Source organism: Apostichopus japonicus, chromosome 22 (assembly GCF_037975245.1).
Source record: "Apostichopus japonicus isolate 1M-3 chromosome 22, ASM3797524v1, whole genome shotgun sequence".
Taxonomy (NCBI): Eukaryota; Metazoa; Echinodermata; class Holothuroidea; order Aspidochirotida; family Stichopodidae; genus Apostichopus; species Apostichopus japonicus.
The window spans coordinates 19110609-19133268 of NC_092582.1; the positions used below are offsets into that span (position 1 = coordinate 19110609).

The window sequence follows — 22660 nt, forward strand, 5'->3', positions numbered from 1 at the left end:
ATGCGATATACTGTATAAGTGCATCACATAAATTTAAATATTTAGTGAAATTCAATATGATATGATTCAGTGTTTGGTTCCACATTTTAGAAAGGCAATTTCCTTTGCAGTATTCATAAGACCTAAGAAAGTAAAACAACAAATTGGCATCTATCAGTTAAAGTGAACGTTCAGGTGACTATTTTCTGTTTAACTAGAAAGTGAACCCAATGCAGAAAGTTTGATGGCACTTCAAAAAGTGGCCATATCATTGATACCTAGGCTTACATGATTGTCTCCATTTTGGGGGGAGGGGGGGGCAAGGGTGGGTGGGGGCAACCCTTTTTGTCATTGAAATATAGAGTATGTTCGTGTTTGGTCCCTGTTGTGGGTTTGTCTGTTTTTATAAGGTTATTCTTACAACTTGTACTAAAGATTGAGGGTGGAGGGGTGAGGGGGGGTTGAAAAGTTGAACACAGTGTCATCTCCAACAATCTTGACCTGTAATTCAGTTCATTAGATTCAATACTAGTTGGCGTTGCATCACGATCGGATAATGGGATGGCCATCCCAGTTACCCATTGTAATAGTGGATTGCTGCCCTCTAAATTTATATATATCATGTTATGAAAAGTTGAAGAGCGCCATCTGTTTAGAAAAAAACTCTTGTTAAGACGGTATCATAGTGACTTGTTGCACTCAGTATACCAGAGAGATAGTCTTAAACATTAGTTAAGGTTTAACAAACTTCTTGGTTTAACAATTTAGCTCCAATTGTTCTTATCTCATGATTAATTCCTTGAAGCTGAATGTGATTTGGAATAAAATTTGCCTCAAAAGCCAGCAGACAGGTCATACTCTGTATGTTTCCATAGATAGCTCTTGGTTAATTTTCAAATAGCGCCATCTGTTTACCTCGGTCTTCTCTGGTTATCGGTATTCCAGCGTCTTAGACCAGAAGTAAGTAATGGCAGTTAGCAGTAATTTTGTAACCTGGAAACGTTGATTATATTGTTAGTCACGGGCCATTGTCAGGGAAGTATATATTTTGAAGTAAACTGGAGAGAACTGTGAGATTAACAATATGTTGCAGTTCCTTCTGCTAATTGTCCTCACATTGTAGGGTTTGTGTATATAATCATGGCCATAAAAATTCTATCAATATTTTGACATCTGTTTTGAAGTTAATACATTGCAGTACAACGTTGTTACAGTAAGTTGTCTACAACTATTGTACAATGTAATACTGTACTGTACATGCCTGTGGATACTGGTACTGTAATACGAACGGGAAGTGAAAGGTTAACATAGTGAAGAGGGGTGCAAGAGGACTGCAAAGGAAAAAAGTAAGGTGTTGGGGATGGGTGTGGGGGGGAGTGGGGTGAATTTTACACCGAAAGTGAATGGGCAGATAAGGATGGAGACATCTTGAAAGTTTTACAAGGAATTAAAATATTCAGTTTTAAACAGTTTTAGGGGTGGGGGGGGGGGGAGTGGGGTAGAGGAGGATGATTGCTATGCATTCTTAGGACGACATTAAAGTCTCTGTAACAGCTTATCAAATTTAAAAGTGGTATCGGTGTTGGTACAGTAAAGACTCTGTTTTGTGCTCTTCGTTTGGACCTTGTACTCATATGATATGGTATTTTGTTCTCTGAGCTCGCCGAGCTGTATTCATACCGTACATCTATACGTGATGTTAAAAGTTGGCATATTTGGCTAGCTTGTGAAACCTGTTATATTCTAAGGATGGTTCAGGATTGATGTAGCATACAGGATCCCTTTGTTTCACCGATGGGTGACTGGAATACTGTAACCTCTACAGATTGATGGGTATTTATACCTATATATAACAATAAAAAAACCACTGTCAACCATCCACTGTGCTACCAATGACTTGTTATTCCGCTACTTTACGTCCTGGTCATAAATCGGACACTCCGAAGATGATGAAAGAATGACTTGTGATACAATTTATTTTGATTGATGCAACATCATCATTGCCCTATGACTCTGCCTTTACTGGAAAAAAAAACAATAACCAAAAAATAAAGAAACCCAGCAGAAAAGCTATGTGAATTTATGTCTGAATGATGGAGCAAATGTCTAACTGTTTTAAGGATTACTTAGTTTTTTTCCCCTCCTCTCCTCTGTATGTGCTGGTCTTTGTGCATCTAGTCTTGTGCTTGTAGTTTGGACGCTGGAAATGGAGACAGTGTAGAATTTGCAATTTGTGATCAATAAAGTTCATCATCAATTTAGGCCCCAAATTTTGTAGCATTCTAAAATTGCTAAAAGTCGCTAGTTATTTTCACAGAGGTGAATCGAAGTCCAAATTATTTCGAGACTTTGAGGAATGCTCATCTAGACTACTGAATGTCCCAGTATTTTGGGGAATATAATTTGATGGTGGCTGTCAGAATGCTACTTCCTTAGCTTGAACATTGGTGACCATTATTGGACTCTCTAGCATAATCCTCAGCACACTACATAAAGACCGAGTTTTGAATTTCTTAATTGTAGACTGATATAACTAACTGGTAACACTAATATCTGTATTAGTTCTGACATATTGATGTAAGAAGGTTTACCTTCGATACCTGTAATTACTTCATTCCTTTCTTACCTGTCTCCTATGCATTCGCACTCTGATCTACCTAGCCTAGAAACGGGTAGCATTCTTGCATTCCCCCTCTCCCCCCATGACCCTCTCTTAAGCTCAGTGGACTCTTCTGAATTTAGAATTCCTACAATGAATCCGTTTTTGATCCGTTTGTTATTCTACCTTGTGCATGGATGTTTTTTGGTATTAGGACAGAATTGGCTTCATCCAATTCATCTACAATGAAACTTGTATAAGTATTCCCCCCCCTCCCCCCTCTCAAAAAACAAAAGGGATGGTGGTGACATTCCAAATCAAATCTTCATTGGCCTATTTTATTTTCTGGTATATGAATATTCAACACATTGAGGTAGATCAACATATAAACATCAAAGAAGAAATATAGCTTTATCAAATCATAGTGCATTATTTTATGTGTGTAGTCTCCCTGCAGAGCTTCTTCAGTTGGCATTCTGTTTCTCAGAACAAAGAACCCTGTCTAAATTGCCCCCTTCACACCTTATCCCTTTAATGTTTGTTATCCTCACCTCCATCCCCAACCCCCTCTTTAATGTATGTTGTCCATTAACCTTGAGAGTTCAACCTGAAATTGAAACTGTCAGAATCTTTTATGACTTTTGACATCAATCTTACTTTTTTGATAAATTGTATGACTCAAGTCATTGCTATTAAATTTCAGAAACAATGTCTCTGGAAATTTGTCCCTTGGGGAAAGGATTTCTGGTAAGAGTAAAAAAAAAGGAAAAGGAAAAAGAGTGAAATGATAATATAGCATCTATATACTTTATTCCAAACTGTAGGGAGTTCAAGAAATTATTAAACATAGTGTTGAAAATCAGACAAGATATTTAAAGTCTTTTGAAGTTTTTTTGCCAAAGACTTTTTTAAATAAGAAAGTAAGAAAAAATTGAATAAATAAATTAATATATCAATAAATAATTAATAAAGAAATAGGGGACCTTCTTCTTGTCTATTTTACATTTGATCAATTTAAGGTATGTAAAGTGTCTATTCAGAAGCTAGGTAGTTGGTACCTACATAGCACCTTGCTTTTGTTTGGAGGTCGATGAGGGGGTGGTTTTGGTGGGTCGGGGGGGGGGTGGAGGGAAACAGAACTATTTGTTTCTTGAAGTGAAAGGAATGTAACTGATATATGTGCCTGCTGATATGGACAATCCATTATTGACTCTTATGCTCGCTCACCACCCTTTTATCGAAGTTGAAGGTTAATACATATTCCATAAACTTATTTTAGTGCAATTGCAAAAGATATGAAGGAGACCGTCGATGTTTGATTGTTAACAGCTATCTTCGATGTTCCATCAAACACGTTTGGAGGTACCACAAAGCAAGTCACAATGTTACTGGTGGCGTGGGTCTTCTCAAAGCTGAGATAAACCGGACATATTGCACGTTTATGTGCCTTTTACTACAATGCAATCTTCTCTCTTCAAGCATGTGTAAGATGGTGATGAGAAGTTTTAACTATCTCTTGCAATCCTCAAGACCTGAACACCCAATGGTGATATAATTTCCTTCTCTTTTTTTGTGCTGAGAAGGTTTTATGACATGTAGGATTGGAAATGGTGAGAGTGAGAGATAGTTAACCCTCTTCACAGGTTAACGACAGAAAGTGCACTCAAGAAGGTTATTGTTCACTGTATCGAGCATGCTTAGGATATCATTTGATTTAGGGTTTCTAGAAGCAGGTTAGAACTTGCTCTTTGGCAAACATTTTTGTGACTCTTTGCTTCAAATGACAGGATAGCAAAGTCAGTTAATATCAATCTGCGAAATTTATGTTGATTGGATCACAAACACGGTTATTTTACATTCCTTTGGAAATATATATGTATATATATTTTTGTTTGAGCATATTTCTCAATTTCGGCATTAATTCAGCCTTAATTAATTAAAAGTTGTTGGATATAATAAGTTAACAATGGTTGTGCAACATTTTCCACCTGTGTTTTGACAAACATTTTCAATTTTGTTTTTGTGATTTGGAACAACAATGACATTGTGTGTTTCGTTTGTCTTCGTTTGCTACATTTTCCATCCGTAGTCTGACAAACATAAATTTTTTTGGGAATTTGGAACAAGAATGAAATTTTCCACCAGAAGTTTGACTTTCTAAATTTTATTTTTGTAATTTGGAACAAGAATGACCTATTGTCAGATTGTGTTTCATTTGTCTTGTTTGGAAATGGTTTTTCTGAAGTTTTCATCACAAAAAAAAAGAGAAAAGATTTCCTGGTGACAAGTGGATATGGAGTGTGACTAGTATTGTGTTCTGCTTTGTTTTTGTCCTAGCTGCTCTTTGAATAAACAGGGTACGTTGAGAAATGTCTTACACATTACGTGGCTTGCCCATTATGAGTGTAAGATCCTTGTTGCATTTGTGGCCTATTGCTTTTGGTGGGGCCAAAGGTCAAAGGGCCTGCCTTAGGGGGCCCTTGTGGGAGGTTAAGGAGGCAATGCCCCCTTAGAAACCTTGTGTGTTGAGGTATCAGAGGGTAAAATGCAAACTGTTAAGTTATTAGTAAATACGAGATTTGATTGGTAAAAGTAGGGAAAGTTGGAAAAAAAAGAAAAGAATATCAACATCGGTGTTTCATTTCTGTTAATCTGTATATTTGCGTACTCAGTACTGAAAACCTTGCAAGGCTTCTTACATATTTTGTATGCTGTGCACGTAAAAATAGGCCTTCATTTTGCGAAACCGGCCGTGCAAAATATGTCTGGACGGCTGGCTGCCTAAGACCCTGGGTGGAGGGGGGGGTGGGGTGGTGATGCGAGGTCAAGAGAGAGAGGGAGGGAAGTTCCTTTCACTAATTTACTGCTGCATTTAATTTTCCAACCACATGTATAGGGAAGAAACCACAATAGATGGATCAGTGCTCTGGTTTTCAGCATACATACTGGTCACTATGTGTAATGTGCTACACTGTAGAGTCTTTGAATGGTTGTTAAGATGTAGTTGCTATGGTGATGTAGGACTATGTGCTCTTGTTGAAAGTTTTGTTTATCCTGGACTGGGGGGGCTTTCTATGTTTTTCTAGTGACTGGTGTCAAGGTTGGATTAGTTCAGTGCTAGTTAGTCCTTAAACTGGTGACAAGTTGGTGACATAATCATTCAACAAATTATGTGATGATCATATCTGTATGATAATGCTACAATCTGACTTTTCCATGGGCATTATTTGATTGATTTGTCCAGTAAGAGGATTCTATGAATGTCATGAGGCAAATAACAATTCATTCTTTTATGAATCTCTCTAGTGGTGAAATGGACCAGGAAGGAAGGAAGGGTGAGGGTGGGGGATGGGAGAGACGGAACAGAGGGAGGGGGTGGGATAGAAGGAAAGGTGGCGAGGGATGGGAGAGAAGGAAAGGTGGGGGGTTGGGGGTGGGAGAGAAGAAACAGAGAGGGTGGGAGATGTGAGAGAAGGAAAGGTAATAGGGAATGGGAGAGAAGGAAAGGTGAGGGTGGAGGTGGGAGAGAAGGAAAGGTGGGGGAGGGGTGGGAGAGAAGGAAAGGTGAGGGTGAGGAGGGGATGGGAGAGAAGGAAAGGTAACAGGGAATGGGAGAGAAGGAAAGGTGAGGGTGGGGGTGGGAGAGAAGGTAAGGTGGGAGGATGGGAGAGAAGGAAAGGTGGGGGAGGGGTGGGAGAGAAGGAAAGGTGGGGGGCATGGGAGAGAAGGAAAGGTGAGGGTGAGGAGGGGATGGGAGAGAAGGAAAATGGAGGGTGGGAGATGGGAGAGAAGGAAAGGTGGGGGAGAGGTGGGAGAGAAGGAAAGGTGAGGGTGGGGAGGGGAGAGGATGGGAGAGAAGGAACAGAGAGGGTGGGGGATGGGAGAGAAGGGAAGGTAACTTAATCTGTCTCCACTGGTTGTCTCTCCTCCATTTATCTTCCTCATCCTTGTTACTTTGCTCCCTCGTTGATATCTACACTACCGTAACCATGTATGCTATATCTGTGTCTCCAAACTTTGCAAGATGTTGAAAAAGAAGTTTAATTTGGAGACTTCCTTACATGCATGCATTTTGAAAAGGTCTTTTCAGTTTAATACTGTGGCTAGTTTTTGCTCTTGAATCGAAGTATTATTTGAAAAGGTTGATTGGAGATGTATACATTTTCTTGAAGGATTTGGAGACAGAGAGAGAGAGTTATTCCTGGTGGGTAAGGGTTAATCCCCTAGTGTATTAGCTTAACAGAGTTACAAAGAACTGATCCTTCTCTTGTGGTCCTGAACATGACCCAGGAGAAGAATGGGATTTGGCTAAACAAGAATAATGGTTGAATAAACAAGGCTGTGTTATAAGTTTACTGACAAAGGGGATGAAGAGGAGTAGTTGTAAAGCTTGTGGACAAGCTGGTGGGAATGTAAATATATACTGTAGATGGGTTTGAATAGGAATGTTTAGCCAAAGATGTCTATCCAGCCAGATTGGCCTCTTGTGAAGGTATTATAAGAAAGAAACAAAGATTGACCAATCAGGATTGGGAATCAGACAGCAGACTACAGTGGATTTGACTCTACAATAGAGAATCTCCCGGTCAGTTTGGAAACTGGAGACAAAATTGTACCAGATCATCTCAGTTTTGGAAGGAAATTTTTGTTGTTTGAAAGTTTGTGAATTTTTTGTGATGGATTTTGTTTCATACTGTCTGCAAATGTTGCTATTGGATGTGTGATTTGAAATAGATTCATACTTTATCGTGGTTGGTTGAAGGTCAGCCGTGCAGTCTACACGATGATTGCACACAGCAGTTGTAGTATTTTATAACATATCGTTGCTTCACTTAAAGGTCATTAGCATTGCTCCCAAATATGCTAGAAAGTTCAGATAATGGTCACCAATGATGAAACTTAAAAGTTTCAAAAAGCATTTTTCTGCTATTCCAAATGTATTTATCCACAGTGAGGCATTTAGATTGTCTATTTTAACACAGTTCCTGAATATCTGTGAAAAAGTAGAAGAAATCAGAACCACCAGGAAAGGTACTTTTGAAAACTTCTAGCAAGTTTTGGTGGTGCTGACATTTGGGGCACAAATGCTAATGATCTTCATGTGGAGGAGCTGTTATTAGAATTTGAGGGGGGCGCTATTAGCAGTGACCCCTTCATGTTATTCTTCACTGATTTCTGCTCTAAGCTTCTGGAGGTTTTGGGTTTGATGTGGAGGTTTAATATTGATGTTCTAGTGGTGTCTGTTTTCTCCTCGGGTCAGTTTTCAGTCAAAATCTTAATCTCTAAGTGAGAAAACTTATTGCAAATGCATGCCACTTTCAGCACACTATTGCTTAACGTATTTCTGATTTGAGGAAAGATTGCGACTTTTGCATCGGTGCAGGGCTTTGAAAGCAGTTTAATTCTTGGTCGGTATCCACCACTGTTTAATTACACATTAAGTAACAGAAATTTTATCTGTAATATTATCAAAGAATTTTAATATTTCCTATGCTCTAAGATTTCTTAGTTGAAATTATTATTAATTCAGTATTCTTTACATGCATAGTTCATTTCAAAATTGTTTTAAAAAAAGAAAAAAAAATGAAAAACAAGAAACAGACAGCCAGCTTTATTGGGGAAAGTGTATGGCTTTGTTTTGAAGTGAATTAATTGTACTAATGTTTTTGCGATTGTACAATGGTTCCAAACCAAATGTAGAAATCAATTATTAGCTCATAATTACTCATTGGTGACAAAAAACGAGAAAAATAACATTGGCAAATACATTTGTAAGTTATCGCTTGTGATTAATATCAAAGGAGCCTTTTTTCTACAACTTGGAATCCATGCAGTTTTTCACAGTTTCAGCAAGTCCACTGAGAAATTTTTCAAATGACTTTGACATTGTTCAAACTAAGACCTCCTTCTCCCCCAGATGTTTGTCGATGCCAAATGTTGAGTAGCAACTAAAAAATCATTCTATTTGATTCTGCACATGTAGTAGTCACCAATGAAGTTGTCCATATAAGCTTAAATCACGACCACCCTTCACCTCCCCATCTCCCAGCCCCCCCAAAACTTATATATATATATATATATACATATTTGAACACATTAAAAAAATATTAGGTTTTTTCTTCATAACCTTGGATGAAACTTTGCTACAAGATTTATATGTCATTGTATTTTTAAGGGGACTTGAGAAAATATAGTAAAAACAATGCACTTTAGAAAGATGTTTAGAGAGAATATCAATGTATCTCTGACCAGCAAGTGGAGAACAGAACTTTTTTTTGGTTCAGTTGGAGGGCTTATCTAGGGGGATAATTGTTTGGTGTAATTAGCGATGCCATAAAATTGTCTTGGTTTGCAGCTCTGAATGTGTCACAGCTCATTTAGGTGTTGCTTGCCAGAGCTTATCTTTTAATAGTCTCTCTTGTTTACCCTTTGGCATCACTTGTGGTGGTAATGGCTTTCAGAGAGATAAGTGATAATCAAAGAATGCTTATTTGCAGAAAAAGCGTCAATTCCGTGAAACAAATAAATTAGTGAGATTTTCTCGGTCTTGCTTCGTTGGTGACTCAAAAAGGAAAGCCTAGTATGATGATGGTGATGGTTGTTGGCACCGATGAGATCATTCGTTTTTTTTTAAGTTTGATGCAGTGTTACTGTAGGTATTTAAAGAGATGGGAATGTCTAAACCCAGACACTGAACATTAAAATGTGAACATTGTCAGAGTAGAGAACCATTCTAGCCATTTTAATTTATCCAAACATTTAACAGTTTCTTATAAGCAAACTTTACTTTAAGATAAATGGCAGTGCACTGGAATTGTGAGGTTGATTATCTTAGTCAATAAAGTTATTTCCACTTAATTGACGCAGGCTTTATTAGTGTGAAATTTGATTCCAATTGATTCAGTTTTCATTTTCATTCCTCGGATTCTCTCTCAGTTTGCATTAATATTAATCGCATGCAAATTGACCGAATTGGAAAAGGCTAAATTTGCAACTTTTATATCAGTAAGGAGAATTTACAGTTAGTAAAATGCTTGTTACTAAAATATCTATGATGTTCCTATGATGGGGATTTCAGGGAAAAATGGCAAACCTTGCCCATTGTGACATGTCATGCTTTTCAAGTGAGAACATTTTGTTAATGATTCATTCAAATTGGCAACATTTGGTGATAGGTTTTGCTTTACCGCTCAAACTACCATCTTAAAAGTATGGTCTCTTGCATTCCCTGTTTCTTTTAAAAATATTTTTAGCATAATATATGTACAAACTATGAGTCACGATAGCATGAAAGAAAAAATAACCATAATCTCCTTTAAAGCCTAAGTAATACTGACTTCTTAGCATTACCATCCATTGTAATACACATCATTATAACCATCTTATCTCTAAGAAGTGGATACACCCCCCCCCCCCCCCACCCCACAGTCCTTGGTTTCTTATCATCCCAGATACCAGCTGCCTTTGATGATACAGCAATGTCATATTTTATCTGCTTTTCATGATATTTATTAGCATAAATTCACATTTTGGGTCTTGCCCCTAGACTGAGCTGGAAGTTTCAAACAGCTCTGTATCAGTAATTCTCTGGTAATGTGTTTAAGGGTTAGACTTCCTTCTGGCCAGCTTTGCCTTTTTTTTGATAGCCTATAGGGGGATTGAAACTAACAGATTTAAAGTTGTTTCATTGGATTTTTTGGAGTGAGTCACTTTAGATGGAGATAGCAGTAGTTTGTATGGTTTTGATGGTTGGATGGTTTCAGTGGAGAGATCCTGTGCTTTATCAGGTCGATGTCCAGCGACTGTTTACATACCTGTTGGTCTTTTGGTAAAACTCTCTCAGATTAGGAGAGATTGACCAGATGTGGAACCTACTTGTGAAGAGAAGTGTGTTTATTTCTCACTTAAACATCAAAAGTGATTCTGGATGGAGAGTTGGAGAGATACATTGGTTTTGATTTTGAGGGAGGTCTACATAATTTGGTTGAGTTCCCTGGTCATGGTATATATATAACTTTGAAAAGGTTCATTTTGATCCATAGTAGGGTCATTGAAGCCGGCCGGTAAAGTTGGGCTTTTAGTGGAATATATATACATATATATCAGTGGATCGATAGATTTTAGTAACTTTAATATTCAATGTATTAATATTTGGTCATTTTGTGAATGGATTCAATAGTTTTGGAATATCTCTATTTTCGTATTGGTTTGTTTGGATAGCCGTGTTCGTTTGGTAACTCTTAACGGTCAAAGGAGGCCTTAGCACTCTCTTCACTGGCAAGTGTCAGAAATTGTATACTTGGATAAAGAAAATATTAATAATTTGCTATAAAGAAGAGTGGTGCAATATATTAGTACTGTATGTGAAGAAATGAAAATTTTGAAAACCGTTTTGTGTTTATGCAGATCTAATGGCCTAGATGCGGCAAGACGGTTTCACACAGTAGGTCTCTAGCTGGTTATTGCCAAATGTTTGCTTTGTAATTTAAACCATCGTGGTCAAAAAGAAAACTTTGCCCAGCTAAAGAATATATTTGCAAACTTGTCATAAATATGAGAATTTAATCTCAGAGGGGGAAAAAAAAAAGAAGAAAAAGAAAGAAAGAAAAGAATTGCTTTCCCTCGTAGTATCTCTGTGTGTACACTAGAACTCTTTAATCTAGGAATTTATGTACCAACCTGTGTTTATTTTGATATTTTTTGTTATTTTTATTTTTTTCACTTTTGATCTACTTTACCGTAGTTCCAAGATTTACTGTGAATTTTTTTAACGTCTGTGCCTCTGATCGCATCCCTCTTTCAGTGACAGAGTGGTCAGACATTCACAAATGCAGCAACCGTAAAGTTTACAATAATTTCAAACAGGATCTACTAATAGCGTTGTTTGTGAGCCTGGAGTAGACAATTTTACCTGTTGGATAGTCGAAGAACATCTCAGAGATTTAACCTTTGCCTCTGAAGCTATCAGCTTTATGTCACGTTGTTGCTATTTGGAAGCTAATTCTATTACAAACCTGGGGAAACATTAGATCTCAAGCTGTCGGAAATATTGGAATATACACTCTTAGTCGTGCATTGGAATTGATCCTCTCTCTCTCTGTATGGACTCACTCTAGAGGAGACAGAGTATATTAATCAGATCGTCTGTGTATGTGTTGTTGAGAGTACAATATACAGTGTAAGTAGCTGTGCAAACTTGTGGATGTGTACATACCTCACAGACTTTTGCCAGAATCAAAACCTCAACAGTTGGAAGAGGAGGTTGAGTGTTGTTGGTCGACGACGGTTTTTACATAGTCTTGTACAATGGAGACCGGAATGTGCCGTGTATCGAACGTCTCGTTTCTCATCTTGTGTCTCTTGTGTCTCTGCCCCTTGACGAATGGATACTTCTTTTGGAACTCTGATAGATGGGCAGGTAAACGGGGATTTATATAAGGAGGGATCTCATTGGTGGGATTTCTATAAGGATGGATCTTATTGGTGGGATTTCTATAAGGATGGATCGTATTGGTGGGATTAATTCTTAGTAGGTTATAGATTACTACATAATGTGTCATTGATTACTTTGTGTGTTAAGTCAAAGTGTTTCTGTAAGGTTCCAGGAATGGAAGGAAAAAAGCTTTCATATATCCTGAGGCAAATGGAGAAATAATAAAGGATGGGATATTTGGCTGAAAAGTAACAACAAGGGGTTATCTCTTATCTGACTTACTTTTCCTTCAATGTCAAAATTTTAAAATTGCTTTTTAATTTTTTTTTATTATAGAAGATAAGAAATGAGCTGATGTACTTAAAGAACATCTTTGGATATTTTATGTCATCTAAAAAGCATCAGTAGGCCTAATTTTCTGCATGCATTATACATTGTAAAAAGTAGTTCCTCATAGTTTCTGGGCCTTCAAATTGTTCCTAGCTATGAGACAGTGTTGAACTATGTAGACAATTGAATTATGCCACAGTAGATATAAATGAAAATAATTTTAGGGTGGGATGGAATGTTTGTTGAAGTTGAATGAGCATGAGTGACCATAATGTGATAGTATATAGCATGTTTAGAGGCAATAATACTTGATGACCTTAAATGTTACAGTCAACTCTCTGCCTCACCATCTTTGCACGTATGGTGTGAAGTGTGCACTGTGGCGGCACCAGCCAAGGAAATCTGCAGGGGGGGGGGGTGTGGGGGAAGGGAGGCATATAGTTTTTTTTTGGGGGGGGGGAGAGAGGTTGCACAAAATATAACACTGATATGGGGCAAGGTTCTAAAGGGAGGGGTTTTCCTTTCAATTTTGGTAATTTTCCTTAAGTCTTAAGTTAAGTGACTTACATGCACAATGGTGCTATCTGCTGACAATTTCTCACACTAATTCATTGCATTGGTGGCTGTTTCTAATACAAACGATTAGCCTACTTCTTTATATTTTGGATAAGTAGGAAATCTGATTTTGGGACAATTGGGGGTGGGGGGGCGGCAAGGAGAATCTGGGGGAAGGCAGTTGCCCCATCATGTCCTCCCTCCCCTCTCCCTGTTGTGCTACCACTGTAAGTGCAACAGGCATTGCTATAAGTAGCCATTGGTTTGGGCAAGGACTCTTGAAGAAGGATGACTTAAAGTTAATAGAAAATTGATTTCAATATGTTGTAAACCGTATGAAACGTTGCAAGCAGGCATGTCATATCTTTACATCGCTATAAATTTCTATGAAATGACCTTTTAAACATCAATTAAATGTGGTTGGACAACTTGTAACGGTCTGACACACACATATCACATGGTCAGTTCCTCAGATGCAACACAAAGCACAATGGGGACAAAGAGAGGACTGTTATGGTCTCAAATAACATGTTTAGATTATATTACGAGTTAGTCCAGCACAAAATGGTGTTGAAATGTCTTCCAGCAGACTCCAGTGCTCTTTCTTGTCCATTAGAAGTTCAAAGCAAACATTTTTTTATTGAGGTATCAGAATTTATAAAATAGTGGATTAATGAACACTAACAATGAAGCTTGCAATAAGGAGCCAACATCATCATAACCTCTTTAGTAATTATCCAGAGATAAACCATATTGTATGAGGTGAATATCTTAACAAATGAAAAAAACAGAACAGCTTTAAGCAACTTTGACCAGCTCTCAACTATTCTTCTTTTCTCGGATTGTGACGATGAAGACTGAAATTCTGACTAAAAGTCATTCTGTAAATTTCAATCTGGTATCCTATGAAGGCTCTTTGGTGGTTTGGGTCAAGTGTGTGAGAGTGGGGGGGTTGAGGGGGGGTTGAGGGGGGTGGAGAGAAAGGAATGTTAAAGGGATACTAGCTTCATTGGCCATGAGTAGCTTTAATGATTATTTCAAGACCTGCAGGCCTCCTTTATATCTGTGCATTTCTACTGTTAGGACTACTGCTGGCATTGGTGATTACTATTATGTACTAATAATAATATTAATAAGCTAACTTGTGTAGTGCAATACGTGATGGCTTCAAAGTGCTTTAAATACCACCATAAAATGTATAAAAACAACAAACCTTACTGTTAGTATATATACACTCAGACAGATCTCATTAAAACAAATTGATGTCAGAGGAGAGTATTTAAAATTATATTCTTTTGAAGGAGATGCCCCACCCCCCTCCTCTAAAGACAACAAAGTATTGAATGTTTAGAATGATGTTCACTGTCTCATGTTGTTATTAGGTAAACATATAAGTATAGACTCACACTCTTAGGTGACCCCAGGGGTCTTGGAAGAGGGAACCAAGGATCAAAACAGTAGTTAGGGAGTTTAGACAGTGTTTTGTCAAAACTTTGTAATGTTGATGGGACAGTGCAACATGGTTTAATATCATGAATGTATACATGTGAAGACCCAGTCCTGTGAAGTTAGACTTAATCTTTTTTTTCAAGATTTTTTTTGTCACAGACAGTTTTTCATTCCAGGTAATTTACAAAATATCTTTTCTTTTCTTCAGCTTTGCTTTCCCTTATTTTATGTTATGTGTGTCCCTTCAACATTTTCATTTTCTGAATCTTATAATAGAAAAAATTTGTTCCAGCTTATGGGGTGTGGGATGGGGTGGGGGGGGGGGTTGGATGGGTGTTATTCACTTAAAGAGATCATTACTGTATGCAGAATAAAACAAGATGCTTATTATCACAATATACCTAAAGTTTAATACCAATCAATATACCTAAAGTTTAATACCATTCAATATACCTACAGTTCAATACCATTCAATATGCCTATAAGGTAGATTAACTTTCTACAATCAATTTCCTTCTGTCTCATCACAGCCTGTAACTGCAACGGTCAGTCCGAGACCTGCTTCTTCGACCAACGGTTGTACGACAGTACAGGTCACGGAGGTCACTGCACCGACTGCCGGAGGAACACTGCGGGCGTCAACTGCGAGAGATGCGAGACCAACTACTACGAGGACCGAAACGGAGAGTGCATCGATTGTCAATGTGATCCCATAGGTGCGTTGCATTCTCTTTAGTGTGCCTACAATGGCTGACCCTTTCCAAACTGCTTGCATCTCTGTCTGTTTGTTCAAAATTCAATATATCTAGGAATATAAGTGAAGATTATGACACAGAAAGTTGGTGACTGTTAAGTAATTTAGTACTGTTGGGTAATACCTTTACGATGCATATTATTGTAAAGCAACAAATCCAACGTGAAAAATGATAAAACAAATTTATATACGACCACATGAATCATCCACATTGCTGGGTTAGCACCCAGTGATATTTATCCTGCCCTGGAAACCACTCGGAAAGTAATTTCCGATTGCGATAGTGCATCTACTTGTCAAGCTGGTCGGGTTGCATTTTATAAAGACACGATCTGAGAGGAAGTTTAAATGACCCCCTAATTCTTTATAGATTGTGATCTCGTTTTTGTTGATGTCTGCGAGTTATGAACACCGTTTATTTTCTTTGTATTCTCACATGCATCCTTTTGAGCGATCCATATTTACAGCATGGCTGTTTAATAGTCCAGGTTCCTGTGACAACGGTATTCTCAGAAAAGTCATGCAGATTTGTACTTTTAATATGAATTTGTACACAAATGCCAAAAGTAATAGAAATGTGAAAAAAGTGTTGGCAACATTCCAACTACACATGTATTTTCTTCATAATTCTCTTACCTGTCTCTCCTATACATAAGCACTCCAGTTTACCCTGGCCTAAGAACATTCTTTCACTACACCCCTAGTGTTCCTCTCTGTTCCTCTCTGTCTTCCAAATCGACCATTCAGAAGCCCGACACGGGGCAGCTTCGAACAGGTTTTTTTGTGTTTTGAATTACGGCTGGTATTACATTATCTGTGGATTGTTATGACCGGCGGGAAATTTTCGTGGTCTTAATTTCAACTTCCACAAGTTACTGTATGGGGTGTTCATGAAAGTTTGGTTGTGTTTGTTTTATCCTAGGTTCACTCCATCTACAGTGTGACAGCAGAGGTTCATGCCAGTGCAGAGATGGTGTTGGTGGTGTCAAGTGTGACCGCTGCTTACCTAATTTCCATGACTTTGGTGTCACTGGTTGCAGGTATTGTACCATTATAGCATCTTATCTGGCATCAGGGCCGCAACCACCTTTTGCAGGGGGGTGGGGGAGGGGGAGGTATTTTAAATCATCCAGGGATAGGTCTAAAAGTTAAGTCATCAGTTGAGAGGTCTAAAATGTTAAGTCATCTGGTGAGGGGTCTAAAAAGTCGTCCAGTAGGGGGGGGGGGGTCTAAGGGGTGTTCCTTCCCCTGTGACAAATTTTGGTAAAATGGTGGATGGTTTCAGACCTGTGCAAAGTGGGTGCTATACTTTACAAATTTGGAAATAAATGTTGAAGAATTTTCATTCTTTAGGTTTTGCAGCAACTACATGTTGTTTATTAATGAACTGTACAGTAGAAATGTTGATAACATTCTGTCTGCTAGTGGGGGGAAAACAAAGAGATAAGGACAAGAAGCAGACAAAAGTAACAAAGTTTGGTTTAATTGTGATCTTCAAGCGTGACAGTTGTAAGTGCTTTAGTTTGAGAATTGTTTCCAACTGGATTTAGCCTTCCTGGAGAGTTGACTGTTGGAAAGTTCAACTGTCCAAGGCGAACTCTGTGCTTCTTTCTGTGATAGTTATTCAGCCGTTTTCATGTGATCCTTTCTTTGAAGGGGGGGGGGGAGTTCATGAATATTTATGAGATTCACCCACCCTATTTCACATCCTGCGCTAGGAAACATCCATAGGAAATGTTCTTGTATGTGAAGGATATTTGCGTAGGAAGTGTGATTTGTTCATGGAGAAAACACTGTATTCACGATATATCCTTACAATTAAACCTAACTGTCATAATGAGGTGTGGGGGGGGGGGGGGTGGGGTCACCTGCCAAGAACTTAGGTAGAACAAAATGGGCATGTGATTAGTATGGGCTGGTCATAAGAGACCGAGATTTATGCTAATTTGGTCTTTAAATTTGTAAATTACAATTTTTAAGTTTCCTCTTTGCCTCTCAGGAGCTGTGATTGTTATGTAGCAGGAAGCATGAACAACCAGCCGGAATGTGACAGTTATACCGGAAGGTGTAGCTGTAAGGAGAATGTAGAAGGCAAGCAGTGTGAAAGGTGAGAGACTAAACAGTACTTTACCTCTGATCATGTACAGGTACCTCATCATCATCTGAATGAACAGTGTTATTCTGGGTTTTTGAGCTGATCTCTGGAAAAGTCACAAAATTAGGAGACATCCACCCCGCATGCTACAACAGGTCAAAAGGGCTCTTCTGGAGTCTGTATAGAGTTTGATGTCAAATCAGTCCCCCCCCTGATGCACTATGATCTGTTCTGTGTAGAGATCTCTGAATTAAATTTAACACAGTCCCGTGAAAAGCACTCACCGTCATGCGAACACGCCAAAGGAACTTGCAGATGAGGGGTGACCAGTTAAAGGTTCCACTTGTGCAGTTTGGCCGAACGAAGAAAGGGGATTTAGAAAACATGAGTCGAGGCGATTTAAACAATTTTTTTGACTTGAAACTTGTAAAATGTTTTGGAAAAGAACTATTTCTGGAATAGTTATGAACAAAGTTACTCATATGCCACCAGTGACCAACTGACAGTACCGTTATGATCTGCGGTTATTAGGCCACAGCTTGTTTAATGTAGTGGAACTGATACGGTTGATAGGACAACACCATGTGGACAGTGTATAGAGTCCCATTAATTTCACAAACCTTACCAAAATGAAATTTGTATTAGTTAATGCCCAATAAATAAATACTTCCCCAAAGCAGGAGGTTTAAAGAATGAAAATCCAGGATCTGAGTTGATACAAAAATGTTGATGAATGTGATAACATTTTGGACACTTTATTGTGGCGTTAATGTTGATGAAGGTGTAGGAAATATATATATTTTTTGGGGCATTTTTACATTTGTTTGTTGGGCAAGATTGTAAAACATTACAGAGGTTATCGCGAATCTTTCATTAAGACGAGAATGATGCTCTCTATATTCAAAACATTCTTCTCCATTTGACAAAAGTTAATAAGAAATGATCTTGTGTGTGTATGTTGTAAATGTACTCCAGTATTTTATTCCTGAGTCCTTCCTTCTCTTCCTCCTCAGATGTAAAGCTGGCTTCTTTAACTTGCAAGAGTCCGACCAGTTTGGTTGCATGGCCTGCTTCTGCTACGGCCACTCCTCGGACTGTACCTCAGCTCCTGGATTTGAATTAAGCTTTGTAGATGATGATTTCACATCAGGTACTAGAAGTATGCAAACTGGGAATTAAAGAAGGAGGGATAGGGAGGAAGGGGGGGGGGCTGTTAACAAACTGTTTATCTACTACAAAAACCCTGTGCAGTTTAATATAAACTCAGTCTAATACATTATGTAATCAGAGATTACAAGGCTAAGCAGCAGTTATGAATCTACATATTGAACAGAACAGAGACAATTGATGTAGGGAAGCATTTTTAGATGAGATGTCACAAAACCTACCCAAAGTTCTTGTGAACAGTAGAATAATAATAATAATAATAATAACAAAAATTGTATTGAGAAAACAAATGGAGGGAGAAGAAAAAGCAAGTAGATTACTGAATTCAAGGTGAATTGAAATGATACTGAAAGCAAAGGTGAATTGAAATGATACTGAATTCAAAGGTGTATTGAAATGATACTGAATTCAAAGGTGAATTGAAAAGATATTGAATTCAAGGTGAATTGAAAAGATATTGAATTCAGGGTGGATTGAAATGATACTGAATTCAAAGGTGGATTGAAATGATATTGAAGTCAAGGTGAATTGAAAAGATATTGAATTCAAGGTAAATTTGAAATGATACTGAATTCAAAGGTGAATTGAAAAAGATATAGAATTCAAGGTGGATTGAAATGATACTGAATTCAAAGGTGAATTGAAATGATACTGAATTCAAAGGTGAATTTGAAATGATACTGAATTCAAAGGTGAATTGAAATGATATTGAATTAAAGGTGAATTGAAATGATACTGAATTCAAGGTAAATTTGAAATGATACTGAATTCAAGGTGAATTGAAATGATACTGAATTCAAAGGTGAATTGAAATGATATCGAAATCAAGGTGTTTTTGAAAAGATATCAACTTTTATGTGAATTTTAAATGATGTTGAATTTTGAAGAAAATGTTTCCTGTAAATAATTGAAATAAATATGAAATTGACTTTAAATCTTGTCTCCTTCCATTTCAGGTCTCAATGATTGGATGGTAGAGTACGCCGATGGTAGCGTGGATACCCCTGTATACAACGCCATCAGGAGAGACATCGCCGTGGCATCAGACGAGGACACTGGGGAAGTTTACTTTGTTGCTCCCGGTAAGATATAAATAACTATGACATCACCTACGTTCATCCGAGATGTTGATCGATGTATTCTCACCCCTCTCTTGTTTTCAGAAAAAAATCTCTTTGCGAGAAAAACGAAGGAGAGAGTAATAGAAATACTTTCAATACGTTCCAGTGATAATTTATATGTCCCAGAATCTATGAATGTTGAAAATTTGCAAGTGTTTGGTCTGTGTTGAAAAGTTGTTGGGATACATCTAGTTTAATGCTGCTGGTAGTAAGTATGCAACGTTCACATTTCTTAAACGTACATCTTTCTGTCAGTTCTCCCTATTCACCAAACATAGCCTCCAAATGTCTGGTTCTATCCTTCACCCCACCCCCCTTCTGGAGAATCCAATGTTTGTAAACAAGATTGTTGTGTGTTGTTTCCAGGGAAGAGACACATAAGAGTATTATTTCATACAGTTTAATTTGTTGTTTGGGTTCATTAGACACATCACACTCTTTCATCTTGGGAGTAACCTTTGACTACCAGCAATACAAAAGGCTAGTCAGGTCAATGTCAGAACAGATGTCTTTATTCTTCACAAAGTTAGTTACTTTTCCAAATAGACATCAACTCATAGTCAAATTTAACCAAACTGTCTAGCAAATTGCCTCAGCACGTCTTCTTTGAACGCAAGAATCCGGGCACACATGTTCAAATTGTATTTGAAGTCATGAGGAATAATTATCACCTTCTTGCAACGATACGATCGAAAAGAGAGATGTAATTGTGTCGGTTTAGAGCGTCGCTCTCAAGTACGTGGGTGAATTCGAACTGGGGATGTTTGGTTACATACTTTTCTAAAAGAGATGCAGCCAGATATATTTTCTTCTTATTTTATAGAATTTTTCACTAGTTATGAAAAACAGGTTTCTTTTGTGGTGGGTGGTTGCTTCCTTAGGGAAGGAAAAAACTTGTTCCATTATTCTTCCATTATTAACATACCCCTTATCAGTACATAAATTTTGGGTCATTATTCAGGCCATATTAATAATTTTCATTTTTCCCCACACTCAGACAAATATTTAGGAGATAAGCGATCAAGCTACGGCAGGGACTTCAGCTTCCAACTTCGACTGGGGTCTGGTGACATTGTCCTTTCACCCAAGGGTTTGATATTAGAAGGTGACGGAATAACCATTTATGCACCTATCGTTGCCCAGGGCAACTCTAGACCTGGCATAGTTGCCAAGAAATATACTTTCAGGTGAGTTGGCCACATGCTATTTTTCTTTTTAGTGGACACTGTCTCAGTTTTAACATTAATTTTTCCTTTCTGTTTGCTCAGATTTGATCAAATGTTCTGTTCCTAAATTAATGTCTTGCCAAGTTTTAGTTCCAACATACTCTCCACCCAGCCCTCTCCCCACCCAGCCCTCTCCCCACCCAGCCCTCTCCCCAACCAGCCTTCTTTCTAATCTCAGCCCTCTTTCTAATCTCAGCCCTCTTTCTAATCTCAGCCCTCTTTCTTATCTCAGCCCTCTTTCTAATCTCAGCCCTCTCCCCACCCAGCCCTCTCCCCAACCAGCCCTCTCCCCAACCAGCCCTCTTTCTAATCTCAGCCCTCTTCCAATCTAAGCCCTCTTTCTAATCTCAGCCCTCTTTCTAATCTCAGCCCTCTTTCTAATCTCAGCCCTCTTTCTAATCTCAGCCCTCTCCCCACCCAACCCTCTTTCTACTCTCAGCCCTCCTGTCACAATTGCCTTTACTTGTCGCTCCATTTGACTCAAGGAAAATATCCTCTAAACCTCAGATATTTCATTTTGAAGCAAAAACAGCTGTTATTAAATGAGTATTTCTGGTTTCTTCTCCATCAGTCTGAGGAATGAAAGAGACCTCGGTTGGGTACAGAACCCGACAGCCTATGACGTCCAGAGAGTTCTCTCAAACCTTTCAGGTCTTAAGATCAGAGCCACGTATTCCCAAGGAGGTAATCATTAATCGCATTTATGAGATGGCAACATAAATATCTCTTTTCCAAAGTTATGGCAATGTATAGCCTCCACCTACACATTTCTGACACCAAAATTGGACTTTTTGGTTAAGTCTAAAATGTCTTAAACTTAGTGTAAAGTGTTTACACAATTTGTTGGCATTTAGAGTTCATTTAAGGTCACCAGGGTCAAAATTTGAAATCCCTGTAAACATGCTATCTCCAGATAGGAATATTTATTGGCTCTCATATTTTGCACTGCCTTCCCGATAATGGGTAACAAAACCTTGTTGTTTTTGGTGGAGGTCAAAGGTCACACTCTGTAAAGCCCCATAAACACAAACCATGTAAACTTGTTATCTCAAAATAGGTTACATCACATAGCTCCTATTTTGGCATGTGTCTTTCTTATAATGAGTACAAGAACCTTATGGGTGGAGGTCAAAGGTCATTTGGGTTCAGCAAATTTCTAAATGTCAAAAAATCAGAAGTACTTTATCTTGAGCACTTTACCTTCAAAAGGAGATTATATATGCATGGTAGATTACCCAAATGATAAGTATAGTTGCTCCGCAATTTGATATAGCTTTGCCTCACTGATGGTCTTTGCTTACATGTCAATTGATGATATTGTTCTTAGATTCTCAGTAACTTTCAGTAAACAGTAAAGCCATTCGAAGCGGAGTGGAGGCCATACACTCTTACATTTACGCAAATGTCTCATCCCCTTTGAGAGTTTCTTTTACAGGCAAAACTTACTGAAAGAAAAACTTCAGATCATCATTAACCTCTTACTTTACAGAGACAAAACATTTGGAATAAATGAACTGACTTTTTAAACACTCTCTCGTTTCTCAGCCGGTCAAGGTTTCCTAGATAACGTACGACTAGAAACGGTCAGGAGGTCAACTGGACCAGGGGGCGAGTCCATCACGTCCATCGAGCTCTGCCGCTGTCCCGACGGTTACGTGGGCCAGTTTTGCGAGTCCTGTGCTGCAGGATTCCGCCGCGAGCCTCCAAGTGGCGGCCCCTATGCCATGTGCATACCATGCGAGTGCAACGGCCACTCTGATATCTGTGATGTCGATACAGGTAATGCTCGACTTAATTGATACTTAATGGGGGGGGCTCATTTATACGGAGCCAATAAAAATCAATCAGGGTTCGCACAATTAGAACTACCAGTCATACAGTCATGAAGGTTAAAGGGTTGGCCAGATTAACTGATGGTAGTGTTTCTACGAAGCTTCTTTTCATACTCTTGT

At 38.3% G+C, this 22660-nt stretch overlaps 1 protein-coding gene across 2 annotated transcripts in view; it reads left to right on the forward strand.

The window, feature by feature from the left end:
• The window catches only part of LOC139963450 (laminin subunit gamma-1-like), an 82305-nt gene that overhangs the window by 33390 nt on the left and 26255 nt on the right, over window positions 1–22660 (forward strand). For both annotated transcript variants that reach the window (XM_071964220.1, XM_071964219.1), the window contains exons 6-13: window positions 14876–15061; window positions 16022–16139; window positions 17099–17206; window positions 18208–18344; window positions 19318–19443; window positions 20480–20669; window positions 21280–21392; window positions 22254–22487. In XM_071964220.1, the coding sequence (XP_071820321.1) occupies window positions 14876–15061; window positions 16022–16139; window positions 17099–17206; window positions 18208–18344; window positions 19318–19443; window positions 20480–20669; window positions 21280–21392; window positions 22254–22487 (1212 nt within the window). The remainder of the gene's footprint in view (window positions 1–14875; window positions 15062–16021; window positions 16140–17098; window positions 17207–18207; window positions 18345–19317; window positions 19444–20479; window positions 20670–21279; window positions 21393–22253; window positions 22488–22660) is intronic.